A 24,666-nucleotide genomic window follows, 5' to 3' on the forward strand; every position below is an offset into this window, starting at 1 on the left:
CACAATGGTTAAGAGCTTAGATTCTAGAATCTCCCTGCGTGGGATGGATTCCTGGCTCTACCGGCTGTGTGTCCTTAGACAAATTCCTTAGCTTCTCTGTGCCCCGCTTTCCTCATCTGCCAATGAGGATAATACAAGAACCGTGGTAAGGATGAAAAGAAGTATTAATGTGCCAGGTAGTCGATCAAGGTTAGCTGCTATTGCTGTTGACAGTCTAAAGCCCAGGGCTGGGCGGGGGCGAGGGTGAGGCCGGTAAGGCACCTTGGGGCAAACCTGAAGGAGGCATTCGCTCTCAGGGCTGTGCAAGCACGGAGGCCTCCTTAGATTTTCCACGCCTTCCACGCCTGGCCCTATTCACTGCTTATCAAAGCCTTTCCGTAGGTGTTGACTCATTAGATTTCTGCAACACTTTGCAGCTCAGAGAAGTGACTTTCACTTCCCCATGTTTCCCAGACACGGGAGGCAGCTGGGACATGCTGGTCGGACCCCAGCACCCCTGCCCCGTCCATTCTGCCACACCGAGCTGCCCTCCTGGAGGCCGTCAAGGTTGGTCAAGTCAACCAACGGAAGGGAGGAGGAGCTGCTGTTTTCCTCTCCTCCCCTCCTCTCCTCTCTTCTCTTTCCTTCCTTTCTTCATTTATTTTTGAGAGACAGAGACAGAGAGAGAGAGAGACAGAGACAGAGCATGAGCAGGGGAGGGGCAGAGAGAGAGGGAGACACGGAATCGGAAGCAGGCTCCAGGCTCCGAGCCGTCAGCCCAGAGCCCGATGCGGGGCTCGAACTCACAAACCGTGAGATCATGACCTGAGCCGAAGTCGGACGCTTCATCGACTAAGCCCCCCAGGTGCCCAGGAGCTGCTGTTTCTTACGACGCACAGTGAGTTGCTGATCGACACCAAGGAGCTGGGCATCACCACCAACATAACCTATTTAGTGGGGTCCGCTGTAGGGAGGGGGTGCCAGGCTGTCATACCATCAAATTCAGAGTCTTACTAATCGGTGGACCCGGGGCAGTGAGGCCCTGCAGATAGTGGAGGGGATAACTGGTTTAGAACCCCCTATGTCCATCTGGCAGCGACCTGGCCAGGTCTGTTTACATACTGGTGAACTGAAGGGACTGTCTTCCCAATGGCAGGAAGTCACCCACCTGCCTACCCGGAAAGAGCGAATCTCTCACATCCACATAAAACAGGACACAACCCAAGGAACTAATCAGTCTCTCCTGAGTGAGAAGCCTCTGGAATCTAGGCACCTGGCTTGCCCAGGCGATGATTACAATGAATATTCAGCGACTGATTAGTACGGGCAGCCTTCGTGCTCGTATTCGGTGTTTAAAAATCTCTGCAACCACCCCACAGAGTGGGTTGCTAACATCATCCTCCATTCTCCAAATGAAGAAACTGAGGCTCTGAGAGATTAAGGGATTTGTCCAGGTAGGGGTGGGGCCGGGTTTTGTGGCCACGTGGTATGACCCTGGAGCCCAGCACTTGCCAGATGAGTACTCTGCAAACCTCGTCCTGCCCAGGGAGTTCCACACACGGCCAGGAACCTGGTGATGACAATGGCTTGTTCTCACCGACAAAGTCAGGACGGAGTAGAACATGTCCCAGCTGCCATCTGTCCGGGGGGGGGGGGGGGTCTCCAGGATGTCAGAAGGGAAAGGTGTTTGTTTAAAACAGCTAAATAGGCACCCTGCATTATTAGAAATCATTCATCATGTCAAAGTACTTTGAAACTGTAGTCTGAATTTGAACTTGAGATTTAAAGTTCCCCAGGGGCGCCTGGGTGGCTCAGTCCGTTAAGCGTCCAACTCGTGATTTCAGTTCAGGTCACGCTCTCACGATTCGTGAGATCGAGTCCCATGTCAGGCTCTGCTCAGACAGCTCGGAGCCTGCTTGGGATTCTCTCTCTCCCTCTCTCTCTCTCTCTCTCTGCCCCTTACTGCTCTCTCTCTCAAAAATAAATAAACATTAAAAAATAGTTTTGGGGTGCCTGGGTGGCTCCGTCAGTTTAAGCATCCGACTTCGGCTCACGTCATGATCTCACGGTTCGTGGGTTCGAGCCCCACGCTGGGTTCTGTGCTGACAGCTCAGAGCCTGGAGCCTGCTTCCGATTCTGTGTCTCCTTCTCTCTCTGCCCTTTCCCCGCTCATGTTCTCCCTCTCTCTCTCTCTCTCTCTCAAAAATAAATAAACATAAAAAAAAATAATAAAAAAAAGTTTACCGTTTCCATGGCTCTTAGAGCAATCCTAGAGGACACAGTAAACTGAAGTTCAAAGAACAATGTTACAGGGAACCTGTGTGTACTCTGAGTCAACTCGACTTGGGGAACAGTCTATCAAAACAGGGGGCTGTTGTGTCCACCCATCCATTTCCTAGTCTTAATTCCTAAACTCTTCAGGAAAGAAATTTATACGCACCGATGCAAGTTGTCTATTTTCTAAAGTAACTGAATGATCCTCTAAAGGGGATGCTAGCCATCTACAATCTTCGGGGCTTGTGTTTTGAATTATTTTTCTAACGTGGTGATCAGTGTGCATATCCAAACCTTTTTGCTGTATCCTTCTCTATCTCTCTTTTTTTAACGTTTATTTCTTTTTGAGACAGAGAGAGACAGAGCATGAACGGGGAGGGTCAGAGAGAGAGGGAGACACAGAATCTGAAACAGGCTCCAGGCTCTGAGCCGTCAGCACAGAGCTCAACGCGGGGCTCGAACTCACGGACCGTGAGATCACGACCTGAGCCGAAGTCGGACGCTTAACCGACTGAGCCACCCAGGCACCCCAATGTTTATTTTTGAGAGAGAGAGACAGAGAGTGCAAGTGGAGAAGGGGCAGAGAGAAGGAAACAGAGGCTGCGAAGCGAGCCCCACGCTGACAGCAGAGAGCCCGATGCGGGGCTGGAACTCACCAACCGTGAGATCGTGACCTGAGCCGAAGCGGGACGCTCAACAGCCTGAGCCTCCCAGGTGGCCCTGCATCCCTTCCCTTTTATGATCAAAGATGCACACCATATTAGAGATGCATGTGAGAGACGCACAACCAGGCTGTGGACGGTCTGGGCCCCGGTCTGGAGCAAATGCACACATCTATGTATAAATCGCTCTGGGACCATGGTCATTTTAAGGCTTCTTGCCAACCCAAACCATGGACTTTCACATTTAACTCCAGATCGAGTCAAAGCGCACTGGGCGAAGGAATGATTTCAAAGAGGGCCACAGAGGGAGCAAAATGGTAACAGACTGTGAACATGGGAACTGCAGAATTAAGTAACACACATAACTCAGCTTATAACCCCTGTAAATAATTCATGATGGTATGTTCCAATGCCATAAGGCCAGTTTGAACCACATTTCCATTTTATGAAATGTTAAAAAGATTCCTTCCGTCAGACCCTGAAGTGTGAGCTAGCGCCAACTGTGAAAGTCAGTAAGGATCACAAGGGTGGATGGGGAAGAATCAAAGAAGCGGATTCTAAAACGCATCCGTATGTCTGCTCACGGACATATTCAGGACAGGAGGCCCATCGTTCCCTTTTCCCAACTGTTAAATGTTTACAAGTTGCTGAATCTCCAATTTCTTCGGTGTTCCCGCCCTAAAGTACTTTGTTCCACTGGCCCCACCTAACCACCAGGGATTAGCTGTTCGGGTCGAGCGGCCGACTCTTGGTGTCGGCTCAGGTCACGATCTCACGGTTCGTGAGTTCGAGCCCCATGTCGGGCTCTGTGCTGGCAGTGTGGAGCCTGTGTGGGATTCCCTCTGCCTCTCTCTGCCCTTCCCCAACTCCCAGTCTCTCTATCTCAAAATAAATAAATAGACTTTAAACCAAAACAATCTCGCGGTTCACGAGTTCGAGCCCTGCATCGGGCCCTGTGTGGACAGCTCAGAGCCTGGAGCCTGCTTTGAATTCTGTGTGTGTGTGTGTGTGTGTGTGTGTGTGTGTCTCTCTCTCTCTCTCTCTCTGCCCTCTCCCGCTCATGCTCTCTCTCTCAAAAATAAATAAACATTAAACAATTAAAACAACAAAACGAAACAAAACAAACCAGGGGCACCTGGGTGGCTCAGTCGGTTAAGCGTACGACTTCGGCTCAGGTCATGATCTCTCTGCCCCTCCCCTGCTGGTGCTCTGTCTCTTTCTCTCCCAAAGATAAATAAACAGTAACAAAACAAAACACAAAGTGAGCAGCAAGATGGTTAAACAAGAATCCACACACAAAAGACTACATAGTATATGATTCCGGTCATATCAAGTTCCAGAAGACAAAGCCAACCTATGCTGGCATAAGTCAGAACAGCGAATGCCCGGGGGACAAGTATTAAGTAGGAAGGGGGAAGAGGAAAATTCTGGGGTGCTGGAAGGGCATACACACACGTATAAATGTGTATGTATAAGTGTATATACATCTGGAAAATGTATCAAGCTGTATACTTAAGATTCACGTATCCTCGTGTGTGCCTCAATAAAACAGTTTTGAAAATTCAGAGAAACAATAGCTAACTGTTTGCAACGTGCTCTGATGAGAGACTCAACCCCCACCTCCCCCTCTATCCTTCCAGGCGTGCACTAAACCCTCCTGAGTCCCTCTTTGTGACCGCAGGGTGCTGGGCACGGGGTCTTGTCCACACAACCAGGAGCGTAGCGAGTTAGGCTTGTGGAAGGGGGGACGCTGTGGGGTGTGTCCAAGATTTCCTCTAAGGCCACCGTTAGAAGCAGATACGTCCATCGGTACATTTACCAAGCAAGCCTGGGGATCGTAACGTGTGCTCCACTCTTTTTTCTTCATTGTGGTAAAAAAATAAATTAGAAAGAAAATGGAAAACGGGGCGCCTGGGTGGTGCAGTCGGTTAAGTGTCTGACTCCTGGGTTCAGCTCAGGCCAGGATCTCGCGGTTTGGGTGTTCGAGCCCCACGTCGGGCTCTGCGCCAACAATGCCAAGCCTGTTTAGGATTCTCTCTCTGTCCCTCTCCCTCTGCACCTCCCCCGCTCGTGCTCTCTCTCTCTCTCCCGTCTCTCAGAATAAATAAATAAACTTTGAAAAATTTGGGAAAAGAGTATTCACCTTTCTGCTACCCATGAATAAATCCCACACACTTTCTCCCCCCCTTTTTAAAATTGTGGTAAAGTAAGCATAACAGAAACTTTACCATGGTAGCCACTTAAAAAAATTTTTAATGTTTACTTATTTTTGAGAGAGAGAGAGAGAGAGAGAGAGACAGAGCGTGAGCAGGGGAGGGGCAGAGAAAGAGGGAGACACAGAATCCGAAGCAGCCTCCAGGCTCCGAGCTGTCAGCACAGAGCCGGACGCGGGGCTCGAACCCACGAACCGCGAGCTCACGACCTGAGCCGAAGTCAGACGCTGAACCGACCGAGCCGCCCAGGCGCCCCTGATTAATCACATTAAAGGGTACAATTCAGTGGCATTAAGTCTATATATGCACGTTATTGTTGAAACCACCCCCGCCATCCATCTCCAGAATATTTCCATCTTCCCAAACTGAAACTCTGTCCCCGTTGGACACTAACTCCCCGTTCCCCTCCCCCAGCCCCTGGCGCCCACTGATCTTTCTGTCTCTATGGATTTGACTCCTCTGAGGACCTCGCATAAGTGGGAGGGGGACACTCACTATTTGTCCTTTTGCGTCTCGCTCATCTCACCGAGCGTCACGTGGTAGGCGGGCTTTGCTTTTCAACCTGAGCATCGCTGACCGCTGATTTGAGTTAACAACCCAAGAGAGCAAAAGGACACAGGCTCAAACTCATAGCTACGCACGATATTCGCTTTGCGAGAAGGGGGAGGAAGTTTTCTCTGAACCGAAAAACGGTGTCAAATAAACTGGAAGACTCAGAAGATGGGAAAAGGTTATGAAAAAAAGAAGCAGGAGCATTTCTCTGAAACGCGGCCGGTCAGAGCGTCCCTCAGCCTGCTAGCCACCCGCGCTCAGCGACCCTGACCTTCTGGGTGCCGCAGGCCCAACAACGGGCTACGGTGACCAGTGTTCTGACAGGCCCGCATTCCTCGGCGATTAGCAACAATATCCATGAAGACGCTCTTACTTGTCCGAACAGAAGCCACGCGCTGGTTAATCTTCAAGTGAGTTTCGTTTAAAATGGGCTTTTCCAGAAGGTTATATCAGCCTCTTTCCATCTTATTATTCGCTGTCCCTCAAAGATAACGTGAAGAGATGGGGGTAGGGAGGCAGCAGGGAAATGCCTCATTATGGGAACATCCACCTTTGAGGGGCGCCTGGGGGGCTCAGTGGGTTGAGCGTCGGGCTCTTGGTTTCGGCTCAGGTCATGACTCAGGGTTTGTGGGTTTGAGCCCCGCATCGGGTTCCATGCTAGTGAGGCCTGCTTGGGATTCTCTCTCTCAGAAATAAATAAATAAACTTAAAAAAAAAATCCGTCTTTTTTTTTTTTTTTTAAATTTTTTTTTTCCAACGTTTATTTATTTTTGGGACAGAGAGAGACAGAGCATGAACGGGGGAGGGGCAGAGAGAGAGGGAGACACAGAATCGGAAACGGGCTCCAGGCTCTGAGCCATCAGCCCAGAGCCCGATGCAGGGCTCGAACTCACGGACCGCGAGATCGTGACCTGGCTGAAGTCGGACGCTTAACCGACTGCGCCACCCAGGTGCCCCAAAAAATCCATCTTTGATTTAGGTTGGCCTGCAGCTTAGCAGGTCCGTCATGAGGGAGCAGGGAGGGGCAGCAGGAGAGAAGGTTCTATTTGGGCCTGACCTGTGCTGGGGGCCACTAGAGTCTTGACCTCTGTCCCTCAGTCTGATGTGAGTAACCCTCCCTGCCTCATGAGCCCAGTCTCTGCGGTCATCGCTGGGGCCACGCTTGGCTGGGCCGCTTTGGACAAGCCACCTTACCTCCTTATTTTATTTTATTTTATTTTATTTTATTTTATTTTATTAATGTTTATTTTTGAGAGAGAGACAGAGTGCAAGCAGGGGAGGGGCAGAGAGAGAGGGAGAGACAGAATCCGAAGCAGGCTTCAGGCTCTGAGCTGTCGGCACAGAGCACAGAGCCTGATGCAGGGCTCGAACTCACAAACGGTGAGATCATGACCTGAGCTGAAGTCTTGCTTAACCGACTGAGCCACCCGGGCGCCCCCCATCTTACCTCATTAAATTTTTTTTTTCAATGTTTATTTATTTTGGGGACAGAGAGAGACAGAGCACGAACAGGGGACGGGCAGAGAGAGAGGGAGACACAGAATCGGAAACAGGCTCCAGGCTCCGAGCCATCAGCCCAGAGCCCGACGCGGGGCTCGAACTCACGGACCGCGAGATCGTGACCTGGCTGAAGTCGGACGCTTCACCGACTGCGCCACCCAGGCGCCCCACCATCTTACCTCATTAAACTGCAGATTTCTCATCTGTAATATTTGGCCACAAACACGAACCACACGGGACTTCCACAAGCACCGCAGTGAGACCACATGTGTAAGTGCAAAGAATATCACTTCCATCCACACAGACGGGACCAAGCAGAATCTCAAGGTGACCCCAGAGACCCCGTGCCCTGTAGGTACTCCTCCCCTTGAGTGTGGAAAGGACTCCAAATATCAAGGCATATCATTCATGTGATTAACTGATGTTGTAGGGCCAGGTCAACTTCATCCTGGTGGGCCTGACCTAATCAGTTGACCCCCCCCCCTAGAAGAGTTTGGGCTTTTCCTGGAGAAAAAAGGAATTCGCCTAGAGGTAGATTCTCTGTAGCTGGTTTTGAACACGGAGGGGGCCACATGGTGGGAAGTTTGAGTGGCCTCTAATTGCTGCGGGCGGGAGTTCCTTGGACTTACCCGCCACAAAGCACTGAATTCTGCTACAACCGTGTGAACGCAGAAGAGGAGCCGGGCTCTAGATGAGAACACAGGCTGGCCGACATCTTGATTTTAGCCTGGTGAGACTGAGCCGAGAAGCCGTCCACATCTCATCTGGACTTTGCCATAGGGCCACTAAGTTTGTGACAATTTGTTATGTGGCAGTAGAAAACCCGTGTAGAGCTTGTAACCAGATAGGGTACCAGGCAGGACATGCTGAGCTGCTCAAGGAAAGGGGTTTGGATAAGTACACGGTACTGTCGAGGGCGCGGAACCTTCCCTTCTGAGCTGAGCTGCCGTTATGATGTGATGCCAAGTGGACAGCTTTGATGGAAGGGTACATCAGTGAGGATGTCTAAACACATTGTGTTCACCGTAAAACGTTAGTATCCAGATGCTAGAAGGTGACAGGGAGGGTGGGTCAGAGGCCAGGGGGCGCTGTGGTCAAGAGGGCTCGCGGCTGCTCATCTCACCTGGTCTTGTGGGCGGAGCCAGAGCAAGAAGAGGGTCCTCAGATGCCAACCAGAAATCAGGGACAGATCCGGTGGGAAGCCTGGCCTTCATACCCCAAGAGCCCAGAGGCGTTAGGCTGTGTAGGGCTGGCCAAACGGAGCTGGCTTCTGGGAATGACGGCAGTAATTTACCACCCCATCTGTTCGGCACCTGCTATGTGCCAGAGACTTCCTGTAGGTATCCTTTAGGTAAACTGTTCACGTTCACAGCTGGGAAGAGGCATGCCTGAGATTCAAACCCGGGACTGCCTGACGGCAAAGCCCACGCATGGCTGCTACTTCAAGACGTCCACCCTCAAGGGCACGGGCTGCTGGGCAGCCTGGGCCCAAGCGTCTGCCCCCACCCCCACCCCCGTGAGAGAGGGGGCAGCAGTCAGAGGGACCTGCTTCCGTCTGTAGCACTCAACACCACCAACACAGAGAGAAGAGAGAAGTGTGCGTGTTTGCTTTCCCGACGCCTGCTCTGAATATCCACCCTGCCCTCTGTCCTAGTGCAGAGCAATCCACACAGCCTGACTTGGAGAACAAGTCTCTGAATGACGCTCTCTCATACAACTACAGGCCAGGTCAATGAAGCGATTCCTCTGGTAGGCCGGGTAGGGCCAGAGTAAAACTGGCCAGCAAAGAAAGGCTGCACACTGCAGGAAATCTTTGGGGCCAGACAGACGCGTGCTTTCCTCCCCAACGGGGGCTAGTGCAGGAGGTGTTACGTCCACAGGGAGGATCGTTCTGGAATACGTTACATCAGAGGATGGTGATTCTGGAAGGTGTTATGTCAACAAGGTCAACCACCACCGAAGGTGTCTCACCAACGAGGAAGGTCGTTACGGAAGGTACCATGCCAACACGAACTGTTGCTACGGAAGGTGTTACGTCCATGAGGGTGGATGGTATGGAAGATACTGGCACGGAAGGTCTTAAATCAGTAAGAATGGATATTATAGGGGCCCCGCCATCACGCAAAGAGTTACATCAACAAGGATGGTCATACTGGCCAGTAGGGGACTAGCCAGCGATCTTAAGATAATTACGCTAAACATTCAGGGACGTAAAAAACAAGGTTGAAGGACCATGAATGTTGAGATGAGGCTTTTGAGGAGCCTGGTTCCCAAGCACATCGTGTCGGCAGGTGGAAGAAAAGAGGCAGATGGTTAGCAGTGAAAGGGAGGGAGAGACTGTGGTTCAGAGCACTTCCCTCTTCGTGAGCCATATTCCTTACATCTGGAGTTGGTCCTACTGCTAAGTGCTATTTCCAAGGAAGGAAGGGGCGGCGGGGGGGGTGGGGGGGGGTGGAGATGGGAACAAATCCAGATAAAATCCCAGAGCGATGAGGCATTTAATCTTCATTTAACTGCATTCGGTTTTGCTCCTATAGCTGGTCTCCAGTTGTAAATCACACTTTGAAGGATCACTCTTTTTTTAAAGTTTTAATTTAAATTCCAGTTAGTTAACCGGGGTCGCCTGGGTGGCTCGGCCGGTTAAGCATTTGATTTCGGCTCAGGTCACCATCTCACGGGTCGTGAGTCTGAGCCCCGCATTCAGGCTCTGTGCTGACAGCACGGAGCCTGCTTTGGATTGTCTGTCTCTCCCCAGCCTGCATGCGTGCATTCTCTCTCTCTCAAAAATACACAAACATTAAAAAAAAAATAAATTCCAGGGGTGCCTGGGTGGCTCAGTTGGTTAAGTGTCTGACTCTTGATTTCAGCTCAGGTCACGATCTCACGGTCGTGACGTCAAGCCCCGCGTCCAGAGCAGAGCCTGCTTGGGATTCTCTCTCTCTCTCCCACCTCTCTATGCCCCTCCCGCTCCCCCTCTCAAAATAAATAAATAAATAAACCGAAAAAAATAAATAAATTCCAGTGAGTTAACACACAGTGTAATATTAGTTTCAGGTGTACAACGTAGTGATTCAACAATTCTATACAACAGCCGGTGCTCATCACAGCAAGTGCACTCCTTTTTAAAAAATGTTTTATTTCTTTTTGAGACAGAGAGAGACAGAGCATGAGCAGGGGAGGGGCAGAGAGAGAGGGAGACACAGAATCCGAAGCAGGCTCCAGGCTCCGAGCTGTCAGCACAGAGCCCGACGCGGGGCTCGAACTCACGGACCGCGAGATCGTGACCTGAGCCGAAGTCGGACGCCCAACCGACTGAGCCACCCAGGCGCCCCGCAAGTGCACTCCTTAATATCCATCACTTGACAACACAGTGGGATTACTGGTAACGAATGACAGAGCCACACTTTCACTCCAGGGCCAGCCTCATGGTTTCCTGTGATGGCCCACAGACCTCAGACACCAGGAGAACACCTTGCCTTCTGCCTTCTCTTTTCCTGTCTATGAAAGCTATTCTCCATCCCGTACCTTTACTGTGGTTTTTATACATATATATCTTTGAAGAGTAGTTATCACATTGGACAGTGTCTCAGACTCCTGCTTTCGGGGACCCAGGCAAGCACCGTAAACAAGAAAAGCCAACACAGCGTCTTTGCTGAAACAGAGGATGCATGCTTTACTGAATACTTTGTAAGTCAGCTTTTTTTCCAAAACACATCCAACAGAACTGGGCCAAGACCTCTAGGCCACCAATTTGTAGCCCCTAGTTCCCATGTTTGAATCCCTTCTGCATGGTGAGTCCCTGGAGAGCAAGGGACTGGTGGTTCCTACCTCTGAATGTCCACCGTCTAGCACAGGGGGCCTCCAAGATCTGTGGATGGATGGGGTTTATTACCAAATGGCCTAAGATTAGACTGGAACTTTCAAAGATTTTCTAGGCAGAAATCAAATTCTCTAGGCCTGCTCAGTGCTATGCTCTAAAAGCAGACAGGAGGGAAGCGTAGCAATTTCCTCTTCTAGAAATGTCGCTCCAAGTGGAGAAGGCAGCTTTGGTCATCAGTTCCCCAATTCCTAGTGACTTAATATTTCTCCACAACCAAATTCCTGCAGGAAGCAACTGTAGACTTTTTGAAGACAGTATCTACATTCATGATATCTGTGTTTTAACAAAGCAGAACTATTGATTGCTATACCCGTACCTGCCTTTGGATGTTTTCTTAATTTAAAACTATTTTTTTAATTTCGATTTTTTTAATGTTTATTTTTGAGAGACAGACAGAGACAGAGCATGAGCAGGGGTGCGGTGGCCGGCGGCGGCGGGGGGCGGGGGGGAAGCAGAGAGAGGGAGATACAGAATCCGAAGCAGGCTCCAGCCTCTGAGCTGTCAGCCCAGAGCCTGATGCAGGGCTCGAACTCATGAACGGTGAGATCACAACCTGAGCCTAAACCAAGCGTTGGACCCTTAGCTGACTGAGCCACTCAGGTGCCTCTGTGTATCTTCGTAAAGCTGAAAAATATGGCTTACGTTTAGATTAAATAATACACGAAGCACAAGGTAAAAAAAAACAAAAAAAAACAGAAATGAGTTTTGACCGGTAAAAAGTCTCACTCTTATCTTGAACCTGGTGCTCTTGCCAGGGGCAACCCCTGACACCGGTTTGCATGTCCTTGTACAGGAAATCTGTGAATACGCAAGTGTATATCTATATGCCACCCCTATTTTATTTTATTTCATTTCCTTTGGCCAAAAGGCAACATGCTTTATTCACTGTTCTGAACCGTATGTGTTCCTCTCCATAATATATCTTGGGGGTCACTCCCCATCAGTGCACCGAGAGCTACCCAGTGACCTTATATGGCTGTGTAGCATCCACTGCTGGGATTTGCCATCATTTATTTAACCAGGCTTCTAATGATGGATGTTTGGGTTGTTTCTAGTCTCCAACCACCAGCACAAGGAGCAAACCATGCTCATCTAGGGTTTCAAGGCGCTGGTGGGGTACGCCTTCCCCGGGTCCCAGGTTCCTGGTCACGACTCGGGCTGTACTCCCCACACGGGGAGAGACCAGGGAGGCTGGGAGATGTTAATGCCAGGGGTTCGGCTACACTGGGTTGTGACGGGCTTCCGCAAGACGACCCAGCACCGTTCACAATTTGAAAAACATCTTCTGTGTTCTGACAAGTTGAGAACTTGCTCCCGACAGGTTTAGCCCAAGGCTGAAGTGCCTGATAAGATTGTCAGCAACTTCTGGGCCAGTTGAGCAATCCTCCATCTCTCGGAGAGGATTAAAGGCAGGGGTCCAACTCGGCTTTTGCGGCCTGGCACCCTCCAGCCCAGTCTTGGAGGATGACACCTGCTCACGAGAACAGCTGTAATCCTCAGAAGCCTCCTGGGGTGTTCACGTTCATGTCTCAGAATAATTGGGCCTGGCATTGAAGTCATAGAAAACCGGTCTGGTCAGTTCCCTGGTTAACAGGAAGTGTGTGTGTGTGTGTGTGTGTGTGTGTGTGTGTGCGCATGCGTGTCTGTGTTCACTTGCAAACAGTTTTTAAAAACTTGTGCTAGTATCATTGAGGACAACTTCTTGCAGTTTCAAAAAAATGCTTATTTGTTTTGAGAGAGAGAGAGAGAGAGAGAGAGAGAGAATCCCAAGCAGGCTTTACACTCGACGTCGGGCTCGATCTCACAACTGGCTCGAGACCTGAGCCGAAATCAGGTTCCCCAACTAAGCCACCCTGGTGCCCCAACTTGTTGCAGTTTTTAATCCAGCAGCTTCTCTTCTAGGAACGTCTCCCAAGATGTCTTCACACGTGCCCAAAGTCAACGGCACCGGGAGAGTATCCAAAGCACCGTGTGGCAGCAGAAGCCGGAGAACAATGTCAATTGTCTCCCACGAGCGACCCAGGGCAGGCTCTGCCCTGGCAGTTTGGTCCGGACTGCCTGCTGCTGCAAATCTCCAAGTTCTTCCTGGGCTCAGCTCAAGTTCTCGAAGAAAATGGCAATTCTCCTTCACCGAGGAATGCGTTTCAGGCCCGACCTTAGTGCTGAGGGCTTTACAGCCGTGATTCCATTCGACCCACCCACGAGGTGCCGCGGTGTCCTCGTTTGGAACGGAGGACACAGTCCTAGGGAGGCTAAGTGACCAGCGCAAGTTGTCTAGTTAGCAGGTGGTGGAATCAGGACACCCCGAAGCCTCTGATCTTCTGTCGCCGAGGGTCAGAAGTATCCGCACTTCACTTAAAACTTCAAGAAAGCTACGCTGGGGTGCCTGGTTGGCGAGCGTCCGACTTCGGCTCAGGTCACGATCTCGCGGTTCGTGGGTTCGAGCCCCACGTCGGGCTCTGTGCTGACAGCTCGGAGCCTGGAGCCTGCTTCCCATTCTGTGTCTCCCTCTCTCTCTGCCCCTCCTCCCGCTTGTGCTCTGGCTGTCTCTCTCCTTCTCAAAAATAAACATTAAAAAAGCAAATTAAAAAAAAAAAAAGAAAGCTATATCATCTGTGCTTATGGGACAGTTTTAATTTATTCTCGCAAGATGTTTCCAAATTTATTACTTACACACGTTCACACGCTGCAGCGACGTGTTTAATGGCCTCAGGGTCGTGAGCTGTGTGTCCACCTGGCAGGATGGGCAGCTGGTCCAAGAGGGCGGCCCCTCCCTGGCAAAGTCAGACCAGCGAGGTTTCCAGTGGTGCCCTTGTCTCGGGCTCCACTCGGGAGAGAACTGAGACGTGCGTATTATTTTTTAAGTCCAGTACCCGAAGAAAGAACCTCTAATTTCCTACAAGTTTGTGAAGTGACGGCCAATTCTAATATTCTATTGTCTCCTCTTGCAAATTCAGCATCACTATGTAGAGAAAATCAAACCAAACCAACCCGGTTAGGAGACGGTGGGGCAATGGTGGCTCAAGTGGGGAGAACACGTGGGATAACATAGAGTCCTTGTCACCGTCCTTACTGCTACCGACGAACTGTCCTTTGTACAAGAGGACTCTGCTGAGCCACCCCAAGAGGCCAGACCCTTTTGGTGGGGCGTCCTTCCCGTCTTTTTTCCCGAGCTCCCATGAGATACAGACAGAAGGACAGCAAGCTGACACGAGTCGCCCTGCGCACACACGACTTTACTCCCTGCTTCGTTCATTGTATCACAAGCAAGTCCTCGTCGTTTCCTGGCGATTCCCTTGAAGGTTTCCAGAAGCGGGATTGCGTTCCTGCGGACCCACCCACACCCCCATCCGCTGCCTCCTGAGCACACGTTTTTGGCGGACCAGCAGAGACTTAGTGAAGACCCCAGGTCCTGGCCTGATGTAGAGACCCCGGCCGGATACCAGGGAGGTCTCCCCCACCCCCTGCAGGGACACAGAGAGCTGTGGTTCCCTCTGCCCATCCACATTCTCTTTTTTCTACTTTCCAGGACCCAGCTTCCCTCCTCTTCTTCTTCTGTCTGATTTGCATCAGAGCTGGAGCCAGAAGATCTGGGAGTTAGCACTTCTGGTCCTCAGCCCCTTCCAACAGCGCGACTTAAAGAAGTCATCTCACTTCTTTCAAAAAATTTTTTTAATGTTTTTTATTTATTTTTGAGAGAGCGCACGAGAGAGACAGAGTGGGCGGGGGAAGGGCAGAGAGAGAGGGAGACACAGAACCTGAAGCAGAGATTATGTCCGTCAGCACAGAGCCCGACGCGGGGCTCGATCTCACGAACCGTGAGATCGTGACCCGAGCCGACGTCGGACACCCAACCGACCGGGCCCCCCGGGTGGCCCAGAAGTCCTCTAACTCCTCTGTGCTCATTTCCCTCCTAAAAAGACTCGCTTTGATGGCTGACCCGGAGTACCTATCTGTTCATTCCACACGCAATTTATTCAACGGTAGCTAGGTGCCAGGCACAGTTCTAGCCAGAAACTTCACGGGGGTTGGATACGAACCCGCCTGAGCTGTTCCCTCAGCTCGGGGGTCTCCAGCAGGTCCACAGATCAGCTTTGGCAGAAAAGATTAGGGCTCGTACTTCCTCTGCCTGGTCCAAGCCCCTTTGTCAAAGACCGGAAAAGCGAGGCCCAGAGAGGCGAGGCGACTCTCCCAAGTCACAAAGCTCGCTGTCGACAAGACTTGAGCTCACAGCCACGCGTCCTCACTCTTAAGTGGGGTGCTCTCCCCACTTTGCCCACGGTCTTGCCAACTGGAGGACAGGACACATGCTGAAGGCGGCAGAGCCAGGAAGTCAAAGGACCCTGGGTCCTCATCACTGCTTGGAGGAGATCCCCTGTTTGGGGTCTCATCTGAGCAAGAAATAAACACCTGTCGTGTGTGAGCCATCGCACACGGTTGGGTTTGCGGCTTAGTCTTCCACCTGCCACGGCTAGACTCGCCGATGTCAAAGTCAGCAAGAACGAACGTGACGCAGTGCACCTCGACGCAGACCCGGGAGGAGCTCCCAGGGCCCATGCCTGTCCTCAAGTCTTCTGGAGCACGTCATCAAAAGTCAATATTTAAAAGGAAGTTCAAACCGTTTCTCTGACTAAAACTTAGGGTTAGTTTCACCGGGAAGGAAGGAAGGAAGGAAGGAAGGAAGGAAGGAAGGAAGGAAAGAAGGAGAAAAGGGCAGTGCGGGGAGGGACAGAGCCTGGGCTCTGAAACGAGTCTGCCCAGGTTCACGGATGGCACCCCCGCTTATTAGCTGTGACCTTGGGGGAGTTGCCTCACTTCTGTGACTCACTTTCCTCCATTTGTTCCCTGACACTTTCTGTACAAACTCTTTGACCCAGTAATTCCCTCCTCCGGGGAGTGCACCCACAGACACACTGGTCTATAGTCCTAAAAAAGACAACTGCAAATATGGCAACTGAAACTCTCTATAAACACAAAAGACTGGGGGCGCCTGGGTGGCTCAGTCGGTTGAGCGTCCGACTTCGGCTCAGGTCATGATCTCGCGGTCCGTGGGTTCGAGCCCCGCGTCGGGCTCTGTGCTGACAGCCCGGAGCCTGGAGCCTGCTTCGGATTCTGTGTGTCCCTCTCTCTCTGCCCCTCCCTGACTCATGCTCTGTCTGTCTCTCTCTCTCAAAAATAAATAAACATTAAAAAAACAATTTAAAAACAAAAGACTGGAAACAACCCAGCAGTAAGAGGCTGGTGACACCACACGGCGTGCCCACGGCCAGGAATATTACGAGGCCGTCGAAAAGAACGGCAGACCCCGTATGTTCTGATATGGAGCAAGCGACAAGATGGGTTGCTAAGTGAGCAAACTCCAGAAGCATATGAGACACATCCCATACCATATACCATGGTTATGGTCTGGCTGTGTAAAGAAGGGACGTACGCACATTTATGAGGTTGTGCTTGCGTAGAATTGCTCAGGAACAATGCACAAGAAACCGTGGTTGCTTCTGGGCGAAAGCCCGGGGTCAGAGGTGGAAGGGGACATACTTCTTCCCACGTACCCTTTTGTACAACTGGAATTTTTGTTACCACGTACAGGTGTTTCGAAGCACAGTCTTTAAACTGTTTTGAGTATTAAAAGCACATACACATCCGCAGAACAAATATGAACACAACACTCAGTGTTTTGTTTTAAACATTAAAAAAATTTTTTTTCATGTTTATTTTTTGAGAGAGAGAGTGTGAGCAGGGGAGGGGCAGAGAGCAAGGAAGACACAGAACCCAAAGCAGGCTCCAGGCTCTGAGCTGTCAGCACAGAGCCCGATGGGGGGGGCTCGAACTCATGAACTGCGAGATCATGACCTGAGCCGAAGCCGGACGTTTAACTGACTGAGCCCCCCAGGTTCCCCTGTATATATATGGCTTTTGGAAATGCCATATTTCCAAATGGGGGTGGGGGTTGTTCCCATGTCTCCCGTAGGAAATCGTGAGACGCAGGGCATCGGTTAGTGTGTTTATGCAGCACGTGTGGTTTTAAAGAAAACATCACTGACGGTAAACGGGAGATGCTTGCACATAAAACACTCAGAAGGGCGGCTGCCTCAGAGCAGTACGTGTTCGCTATTACAAGCAGTGGTTAGTGATTTTTAAAAATGATGTCCTGAAATACAAACCCAAGGCTACAAAGGGGTGAGGTAGGAAACCTGGCTCTGCCGGCCCGATTGTCTAGAACGTTGCCAGCTGCCTGGGAGAAGGTGACGGGCTAATTACAAGGCTGTAGGAAGTGGTTTGAAATAATTTGTGGGAGAATTTTTATCACTTAGAATGATAATTAAAGGGTATGAACTGTTCTTCATCACTCAGGTGGACAGCCTTAGCCATGGGTCTTCCCTAGCAGGGGTCCTGACCTCCCCCGCTGCCCCACCCACCTTGACCGCAATCATGAATCCCGACCAGCAAACCCCACCCTCGCCCCCGTCCAAACCCGCAGATGAGGCTTGTGTTATAAGTCAAGGGGCTCCATTCTGTTGCGTGTGTGTGTGTGTGTGTGTGTTTCAGCAACATAATCGCTTAGCTGGGGTGCTCCTAAGATTCTCGAACATCCACCAACACCGTTCAGACCCAGCTTACTGCACTAGAGGGAGGAAAAGGCTTCTTCTTCCATAGATGTCACTGACATCTATGAGGACAGCCTGATAGTGTGGGAACCAGGGACCGGCACACGCTGGCCCGAACGTACGCCAGGACCACAGGACGAGCTCTCCAGAGGGCCACAAGGCGGGATGTCTCCAAAGCCTGAGCATTTTCTCTACTCTCCATGCCAGCAATTCTAGTCCCAGAGTTTCAGTCGGACAGGATCGTCAAGGAAGTGTGCAGAGCGATATAGCCGACAAGAACTCATGCTCGGATACATCAAAATGGGACAATCCAGCTTCTATTTTATAACCTCGGCAACACAGAGACGACATCATCTGATGTCATTATAGAATCCGCACCACGTCACTTTCGATGTCTTTTCACTGAACAGACCTATCAAAACGGACACAGGCGGTCGGTCCCCTACTGTTGGACACGTTCTGTTTTTTTTTAGCAGGAAAAGTGGGAAGCCGCCTAAATGTCCACCTGTGGGGGGCTGGTTAAAGCCATACGATGGATGGTCCCAGGTCTGGTTTTGGGCGCACACACGCACACGATAAGACTGTACCAAAGTGACCAATGTGCTTTGCTTACAGATTATTTTTTTTTTCATTTTGGTTATATTTATTACCAATTTTTCTACAGTAACTATATACTACGTGAGATATTTTAATTGTTGCTTTCGACCTTCTCCTACGTTGATAGCCCGGGAGAACCCCCCAGAAGAGCGTGGAGGGGGGCAGGGTTCATTCTTCACAGACAAAATGGCAGCATCTGAGGTGAACCCTGAGGCTGACGGGCCAGCATCAGAGCACATCCTCCGGGTCAGCAGAGTGGCCCTCTCTGACCCTGAACCACGAAAATCTGTGGGGGTGAGGGAGACTCATCACTCACACCAGTTACACATTCCAGACAACAGCTACCAGCTGCTCATTTGAATCCAAAGAATGACGAAGACGCAGACTCATCCGGGGTCAGCGAACACATCATTGGACGCTTGCTCACATTTCTGGTGAAACACGATGGTGGCAAGAATGGGGTCACCGAACCCAGACTCTGGTGTCTCAGCAATTCTCTCTTTTTTTAAAAAAAAATTTTTTTTAATGTTTGTTTATGTTTCAGAGAGACGGAATGCAAGTGGGGGAGGGGCAGAGAGAGAAGGAGACACAGAATCCGAAGCAGGCTCCAGGCTCCGAGCTGTCAGCGCAGAGCCCGACGCGGGGGGGCCTTGAACTCGTGAACCGCGAGATCATGACCTGAGCCGGAGTCGGAGGCTCAAAAAACCGAGCCGCCCAGCAGCCCCACTCAGCAATTCTTAAAAAGCCAGTAAGTCGAGGTTTTACCACGGTTCTGATTCCAACTTAACCAGTCCTTCGCTCTTGGAAGTGGGGGAGCGGGGGGTTACACCACACTCACCCCAACACATCACACCGAGACATTAACTTTCCCATTGCAGTTCAGTTCTGCAGGGACACCAACTTCATGTTCACTAGGCCGTCTTCATTAAGAGAGCTCAGGGATTTAAAAAACAAATCCACTGTGCCGGGCTCTCCGGCTTTTTCCATCTTCTCTGGACAGACTCCAGGAACTTCTCAAAGACACCCCCCCCCCCCATTAGGCCAAGCCCAAGACATCAGGCAAAGCAGCTGTCCTCTGAAACGGCTCCAACCTCCAAGACGCAGCCCCCAGTTCAGGCCAGCGAGGTGGCCACACACAGCCAATTTCGGAGACCACAGGAAGATTTGGGAAAGTGAGGTGGGAAACCGGAAACACCTCAGACAATTCCCAGTTTCAGGACAGCTCCCAAGTGTGATGGGCACACATTTTTCTCTCACACACATTTACATGCATTTTCACCCGCGAAATCACTCTTTATTCTTAGACGGATTTTTTTTTTTCTTCAAAAGAAATCTTGAAAATGCAGTCTTCCGGTAAATTTGTATTACAAGAGATATGCATACGGGCACAAGGCTTTAAACGCGGTCTTAAAATGGTCTAGGGAATGTACAGTAAGTAATATGTCACCTGATGCCGTTGGAGAAAGGAACCAGGAAGCTTTCCTGTAGGTTTGCAATGCCGGCAGTTGCCAAAACGCCAAAGTCCACCACACCCGCTTCGTTTTATTCCTTAACTTAATTTACCCTCATCTACCTACCCGCCGAATACAAACGCCCCCTTAGGGGCACCGAAGAATAATCCAAGACCCCACTCGCCTCCCGGATAACTCTTTAGAAATCACAAAACCTGGGCTAGCCTCAGGAAAGGCTTCGAATCAAGTTCTTACACGAAGAACCCCGGTTATTTCTGCGTTTCGATCTACTTCCAGAGCCCACAGGAGCGCGCACCCGCAGCGGGGAGGCGGCGGTCCCGGCGCACAACGGAATCAACTGGAAATTCACACACCTCTCCGCAACGTCCCCTCGCCGACCCCCTTCGCGGGGTCAAAGTACAAACACTAGCCTGAGGCACGAGGGGCGGGAGCTCACCGCCCCCGTGGCAAGAACGCCGGGACCCTTCTCCAGCCTGGCGCTTCCATTTTCAAATTAATTTTCCGGAACTTCGAGAGAGCTAGAATGGGGCGTGCGGACCGGAAAAGGGTGATCCCGTGCGCTACCGGGCCAAACCGCTGTTTTCTTGCCCCTTCTTCCAGCCCCAGGTGAGGAGGTAGAGGGTGGGCCGAGAGAAGAAAGCTCCCTCCCCACGGCCAGCCCCGGCGCCCCCCAAGCACTCAGGTAAAGCCCCCGATGCGCGGGAGGTCCCCGGGCCTCAGCTGGGGCGCGCGCTTTTCTCCTCCTGAGCCGTCGGCGCCGGGCTCATCCCCGCGACCGCCGGGCTCCCAGCTCGGGGACACTCCCATGTGCCGCGGCCTGCGCCCAGGGCGAGGTCGCTCGGAATCCAGGAGGGCACGGCCACTTTGCCCGACGCGGCGCGCCCAGGCGCCGGGCGGTCCCGGGGACCCCGCGCCGTCCATGCATCCCGACTGTGTCGCCCCCACCCCGGCTCAGCATCCCCCGCACCTTGCTTCCTTCTGCGCCCCGCACCCTCCGCCGGGCGCCCGCTCTCCGGCCGCTTCCACCGCCCAGCGCCACCCGCTACCGCCGCACCGCACTCACCAGCTCCCGGGCGCACGGCGCCGAGCAGCAGGACCCCCAGCAGTGCGATTGTGGCCCCGCGGGTCTGGCCGGCCATGGCTCCGGGGCGCCTCGGCCTCGGCGGGGAAAGCGGCTGTGGCCAGTGGCTCGGAGCGGCGGCCGCGGGCGCCTGAGCCTGGCACCGGCTCCTCCCCGGCTCGCTCACCTGCGGGCGGGCGGGCGGGCGGGCCCGGGCTCCGCCCTGCGCGGGGGAGCACGAGTTGGGCCGGCCTGTCCCCTCCTCTGTCTCCTCCTCCTCCCCTTCCTGCCGCAGCCGCCCGCCTCTCCCTCCCAGGGTGCCGGGACTTGTTGCCACTTTCCCGCGCTAGTCTTTCCTCCCAAGGCCGAGAGTGCTCAAGTCTTTGTGCCTACAGGCGCAAAGGTCGCCTTTGGAGAAGCCGATCCGCTTTCCTTTCACTGCCCAGGCGACAGGGAGGCCCTTGTGAGCCCTGTTTTGCACGGGAATCGGGCTTCCGAGGTCCTGTAGGTTCCCCCTTCCACCCCGTAGGCTACACAGCAAGTCTAGGACCACAGAGAAAAGCAGTAGACAGTTCAGGGGCTCTCAGCCGGCAGACTAGGGGTTCACCAAAATGACTCCATGGGCTACCTGTGCCTGTGGGCCGCCAGAGGCTGGGCCAAGGTCATCCAGAACAGCCAAGGAGGGCTGGGCCAGAAACCTGAGTACATGCGAAAGCATCAGCCCACTGTCTGGCCCCAACTTCTGTCTAATTCTTGGGGGGCACTGAACCTCTCCCCCTGCAGCCCCTACTCTCCTTGTGAACGGGCTGAGAAGTCATCTCTTAGGAGCTTCCTGCCCTTCCTTTTCTGTGTCTTCACGGATGAGAAGAGCCCATAGGAGCCCTCGGGAGCCCACAGTCCACGGGGGAGGCAGAAACGTCCAGACTGAGGGCATGGCCCAACCTTTCCCCTCCCTAGAAGGGCTTGGACTGTGAGCTGGTGGGGACCTCAGAGCTTATCCTCTGGTTCACTTCCCTCATCAGGCAGACAGGTGGGGAAACTGAGGCTTAGAGGGAGGGAGGAAGACGAGAAAAGTAGGGAGGCTCTTGGGTCTTCCCCACTGAATGAGTGAGGACACTCCATCAAGAAGAAGAAATCTTGAGAAAAATCTCAGCAACCTTTTAAAATGTTTACGCTGACCCAGAGAGTGAAAACAGATTTTGTCTGGTGTCCTGATTCTAAGCAGGGATGTATACCCCAACATCTTTTCCTAGCATCCATAGCACCATTGTCTCCCATATATAATAATGATAATAATAATAATAATAAATATTGGAATGGCAGTGTGTTGAACTCAAAATATCAGAATTGCTGCTCGACAAGTTTAAGCCTAAGGAACAAGTTATGTCGTTACTGTCTTCTTTCTCTAAAGTTTGTTGAACTGTCTTCCCTGGGATAGTGACACCGACTTTCTGTAAATGATGTCAGAAATTCTCAGATGTGAAGGATCGGTGACGGTCCCAGACAGAGGCAGCGGCGGCGGCAAAGAGACAGAGATGAGGAAAGTAGAGAGGCATTTCTGTATCCTTTGCGTGACAACCTAACTACATAGTGGAAGTCAAGATGTCCTGATGTCATGTGTTGGTTCTTGGAGCAGAAGGTGAGCAAAGCATTGTCAAGGTATGGAAATGTTTTGTCTTACAAATGTGCTGGATGGAAGGAGTCTGTTGTTATTTCTGAGCTGGAAAGAAATGTAGGCGGTTACTGTCTTTTGCCAGAGAAAAATGACAGATGGAAGGGTGAGTTTTAAAATAGACTGTTCATAGGGGTGCCTGGGTGGCTCAGTTGGTTAAGCGTCCGACTTCGGCTCAGGTCATGATCTCATGGTCCGTGAGTTCGAGCCCCGCGTCGGGCTCTGTGCTGACCGCTCAGAGTCTGGAGCCTGTTTCAGATTCTGTGTCTCCCTCTCTCTCTGACCTTCCCCCATTCATACTTTGTCTCTCTCTGTCTCAAAACTAAAATAAACGTTAAACAAAATTAAAAAAAAATAAAAAATAAAAAATAAATAAAATAGACTGTTCCTGGGGCGCCTGGGTGGCTCAGTTGGTTAAGCGTCCGACTCCAGCTCAGGTCATGATCTCACGGTTCATGGGTTCAAGCCCTACATGGGGCTCTGTGCTGACAGCTCAGAGCCCGGAGCCTGCTTCAGATTCTGTGTCTCCCTCTTTCTCTGCCCCTTCCCTGCAATCTGACCAGCCCAAAAGGAAAGAGCTAAAGATGGGGACATTCATCCTCATCAACAGAATAACCAGAGCATGATTATGAGGCTCCCAGTTGATAACCTCCACCAACTCAGCTTTTTAATCTCTTTTAAATATGACTAGACAATTAGGATTTCAAGACATCTGAGGAGAGCTTCTAACATGATAGACGCAGAATCAACCAACTAGCTAAACACAAAAAAACAACTTGGAGGAAAGAGACTATATAAGGAGAAGAAAGCAAAACAAAGCAGAACAAAAACAATTACTAAATTCCTTAAAGAGATAGCAGACAACATTATGTCTATGAAACAGGAACGGGATGTTATAAAACATGAAGATTCAGGGAGCCACAAAAGAGTTCTTGGAAATTAAAAAAAAAAAAAAGATAGTTGATATTAACAAATAAATAGAAGGGTTGGAAGACTTCCCAGAAAGTAAAGCAAAAGGACAAAGAGAAAAAATAGAAAAGTTGAGAAATTAGAGATCCAGTATAGGAGATGCAACATCTGAATAATTTCTCAAATAATAATAATGCCCTCTCTTCTCAGAGAGAGAGCAAATGAGACAGAGAAAGCATCATCAGTGATATAATTCAAGCAATCCCCCCAACCTGTATGATATGAGTTTCCAGATTTAAAGACTCATGGAGTGTCCAGCACAATGGATAAAATAGGTCACATCAAGGCATAGAAACCTATGAACAAAGAAGAGTCTATAGTTTCCAGAGGCAAGAAATTGGTCTCATGCAAAGGAACAGAAATCAAAATGGGTTTGGATTTCTCAACAACAGCCCTGGAAGCTAGAAGATAGTGAAGCAATACCTTCCAAATGCTGAGGCTTAATAACTTCCAATCAAGAATTCTATACCCAGCTACACTACCAATTGAGTATAAGGTAGAAAAGGGGCACTTTTAGATATCCAAGATCCAAGACAAGTAAAACAAACAAACAAACAAACAAACAAATAATTCCAAACATCAAACTCCCATACTTTTTTTTTAAGATTTTGTTATTTTTGGGGGTGCCTGTGTGGCTCAGTCGGTTAAGCCTCTGACTTTGGCTCAGGTCATGATCTGTGGTTCGTGAGTTTGAGCCCTGTGTCAGGCTCCATGCTGACAGCTCAGAGCCTAGAGTCTGCTTCAGATTCTGTGTCTCCCTCTCTCTCTGCCCCTCCCATGCTCATACTCTGTTTCTCTCTCTCTCTCAAAAATAAACATTAAAAAATTTAAAAAAAGATTTTGTTACTTTTAAGTAATCTCTATATCCAATGTGGGGCTCCAACTCACAACCCTGAGATCAAGAGTCTCACACTTTACCAACTGAGCCAGCCAGGCATCCCCTCCCACACACGTATTGCCAGGAAAATACTGGAGGATGTGTTCCATTAAAAGAAGAAATGCAGGGGCACCTGGGTGGCTCAGTTGGCTAAGCATCTGACTTTGGCTCAGATCACGATCTTGGGGTTTGTGAGTTCAAGCCCCACATCAGGCACTGTGCTGACAGCTCAGAGCCTGGAATCTGCTTCGGATTCTGTGTCTCCCCCTCTCTCTGCCCCTCCCCTGCTCATGTTCTATCTCTGTCTCTCTCAAAACTAAACATTAAAAAAAATTGTTTTAATTAAAAAGT

General features: G+C 50.9%; 1 protein-coding gene across 1 annotated transcript in view; it reads right to left on the reverse strand.

Annotated features, from left to right (window-relative positions):
- Positions 1 to 21,051, reverse strand: part of CDCP1 (CUB domain containing protein 1) — a 57,419-nt gene extending 36,368 nt beyond the window's left edge. Inside the window, exon 1 of the mRNA XM_043587209.1 lies at positions 20,801 to 21,051. Coding sequence (XP_043443144.1) covers positions 20,801 to 20,876 — 76 coding nt within the window. The 5' untranslated portion in view covers positions 20,877 to 21,051. The remainder of the gene's footprint in view (positions 1 to 20,800) is intronic.
- Positions 21,052 to 24,666: the final 3,615 nt, after the last annotated feature.

Source organism: Prionailurus bengalensis, chromosome A2 (genome assembly GCF_016509475.1).
Source record: "Prionailurus bengalensis isolate Pbe53 chromosome A2, Fcat_Pben_1.1_paternal_pri, whole genome shotgun sequence".
NCBI lineage: Eukaryota > Metazoa > Chordata > Mammalia > Carnivora > Felidae > Prionailurus > Prionailurus bengalensis.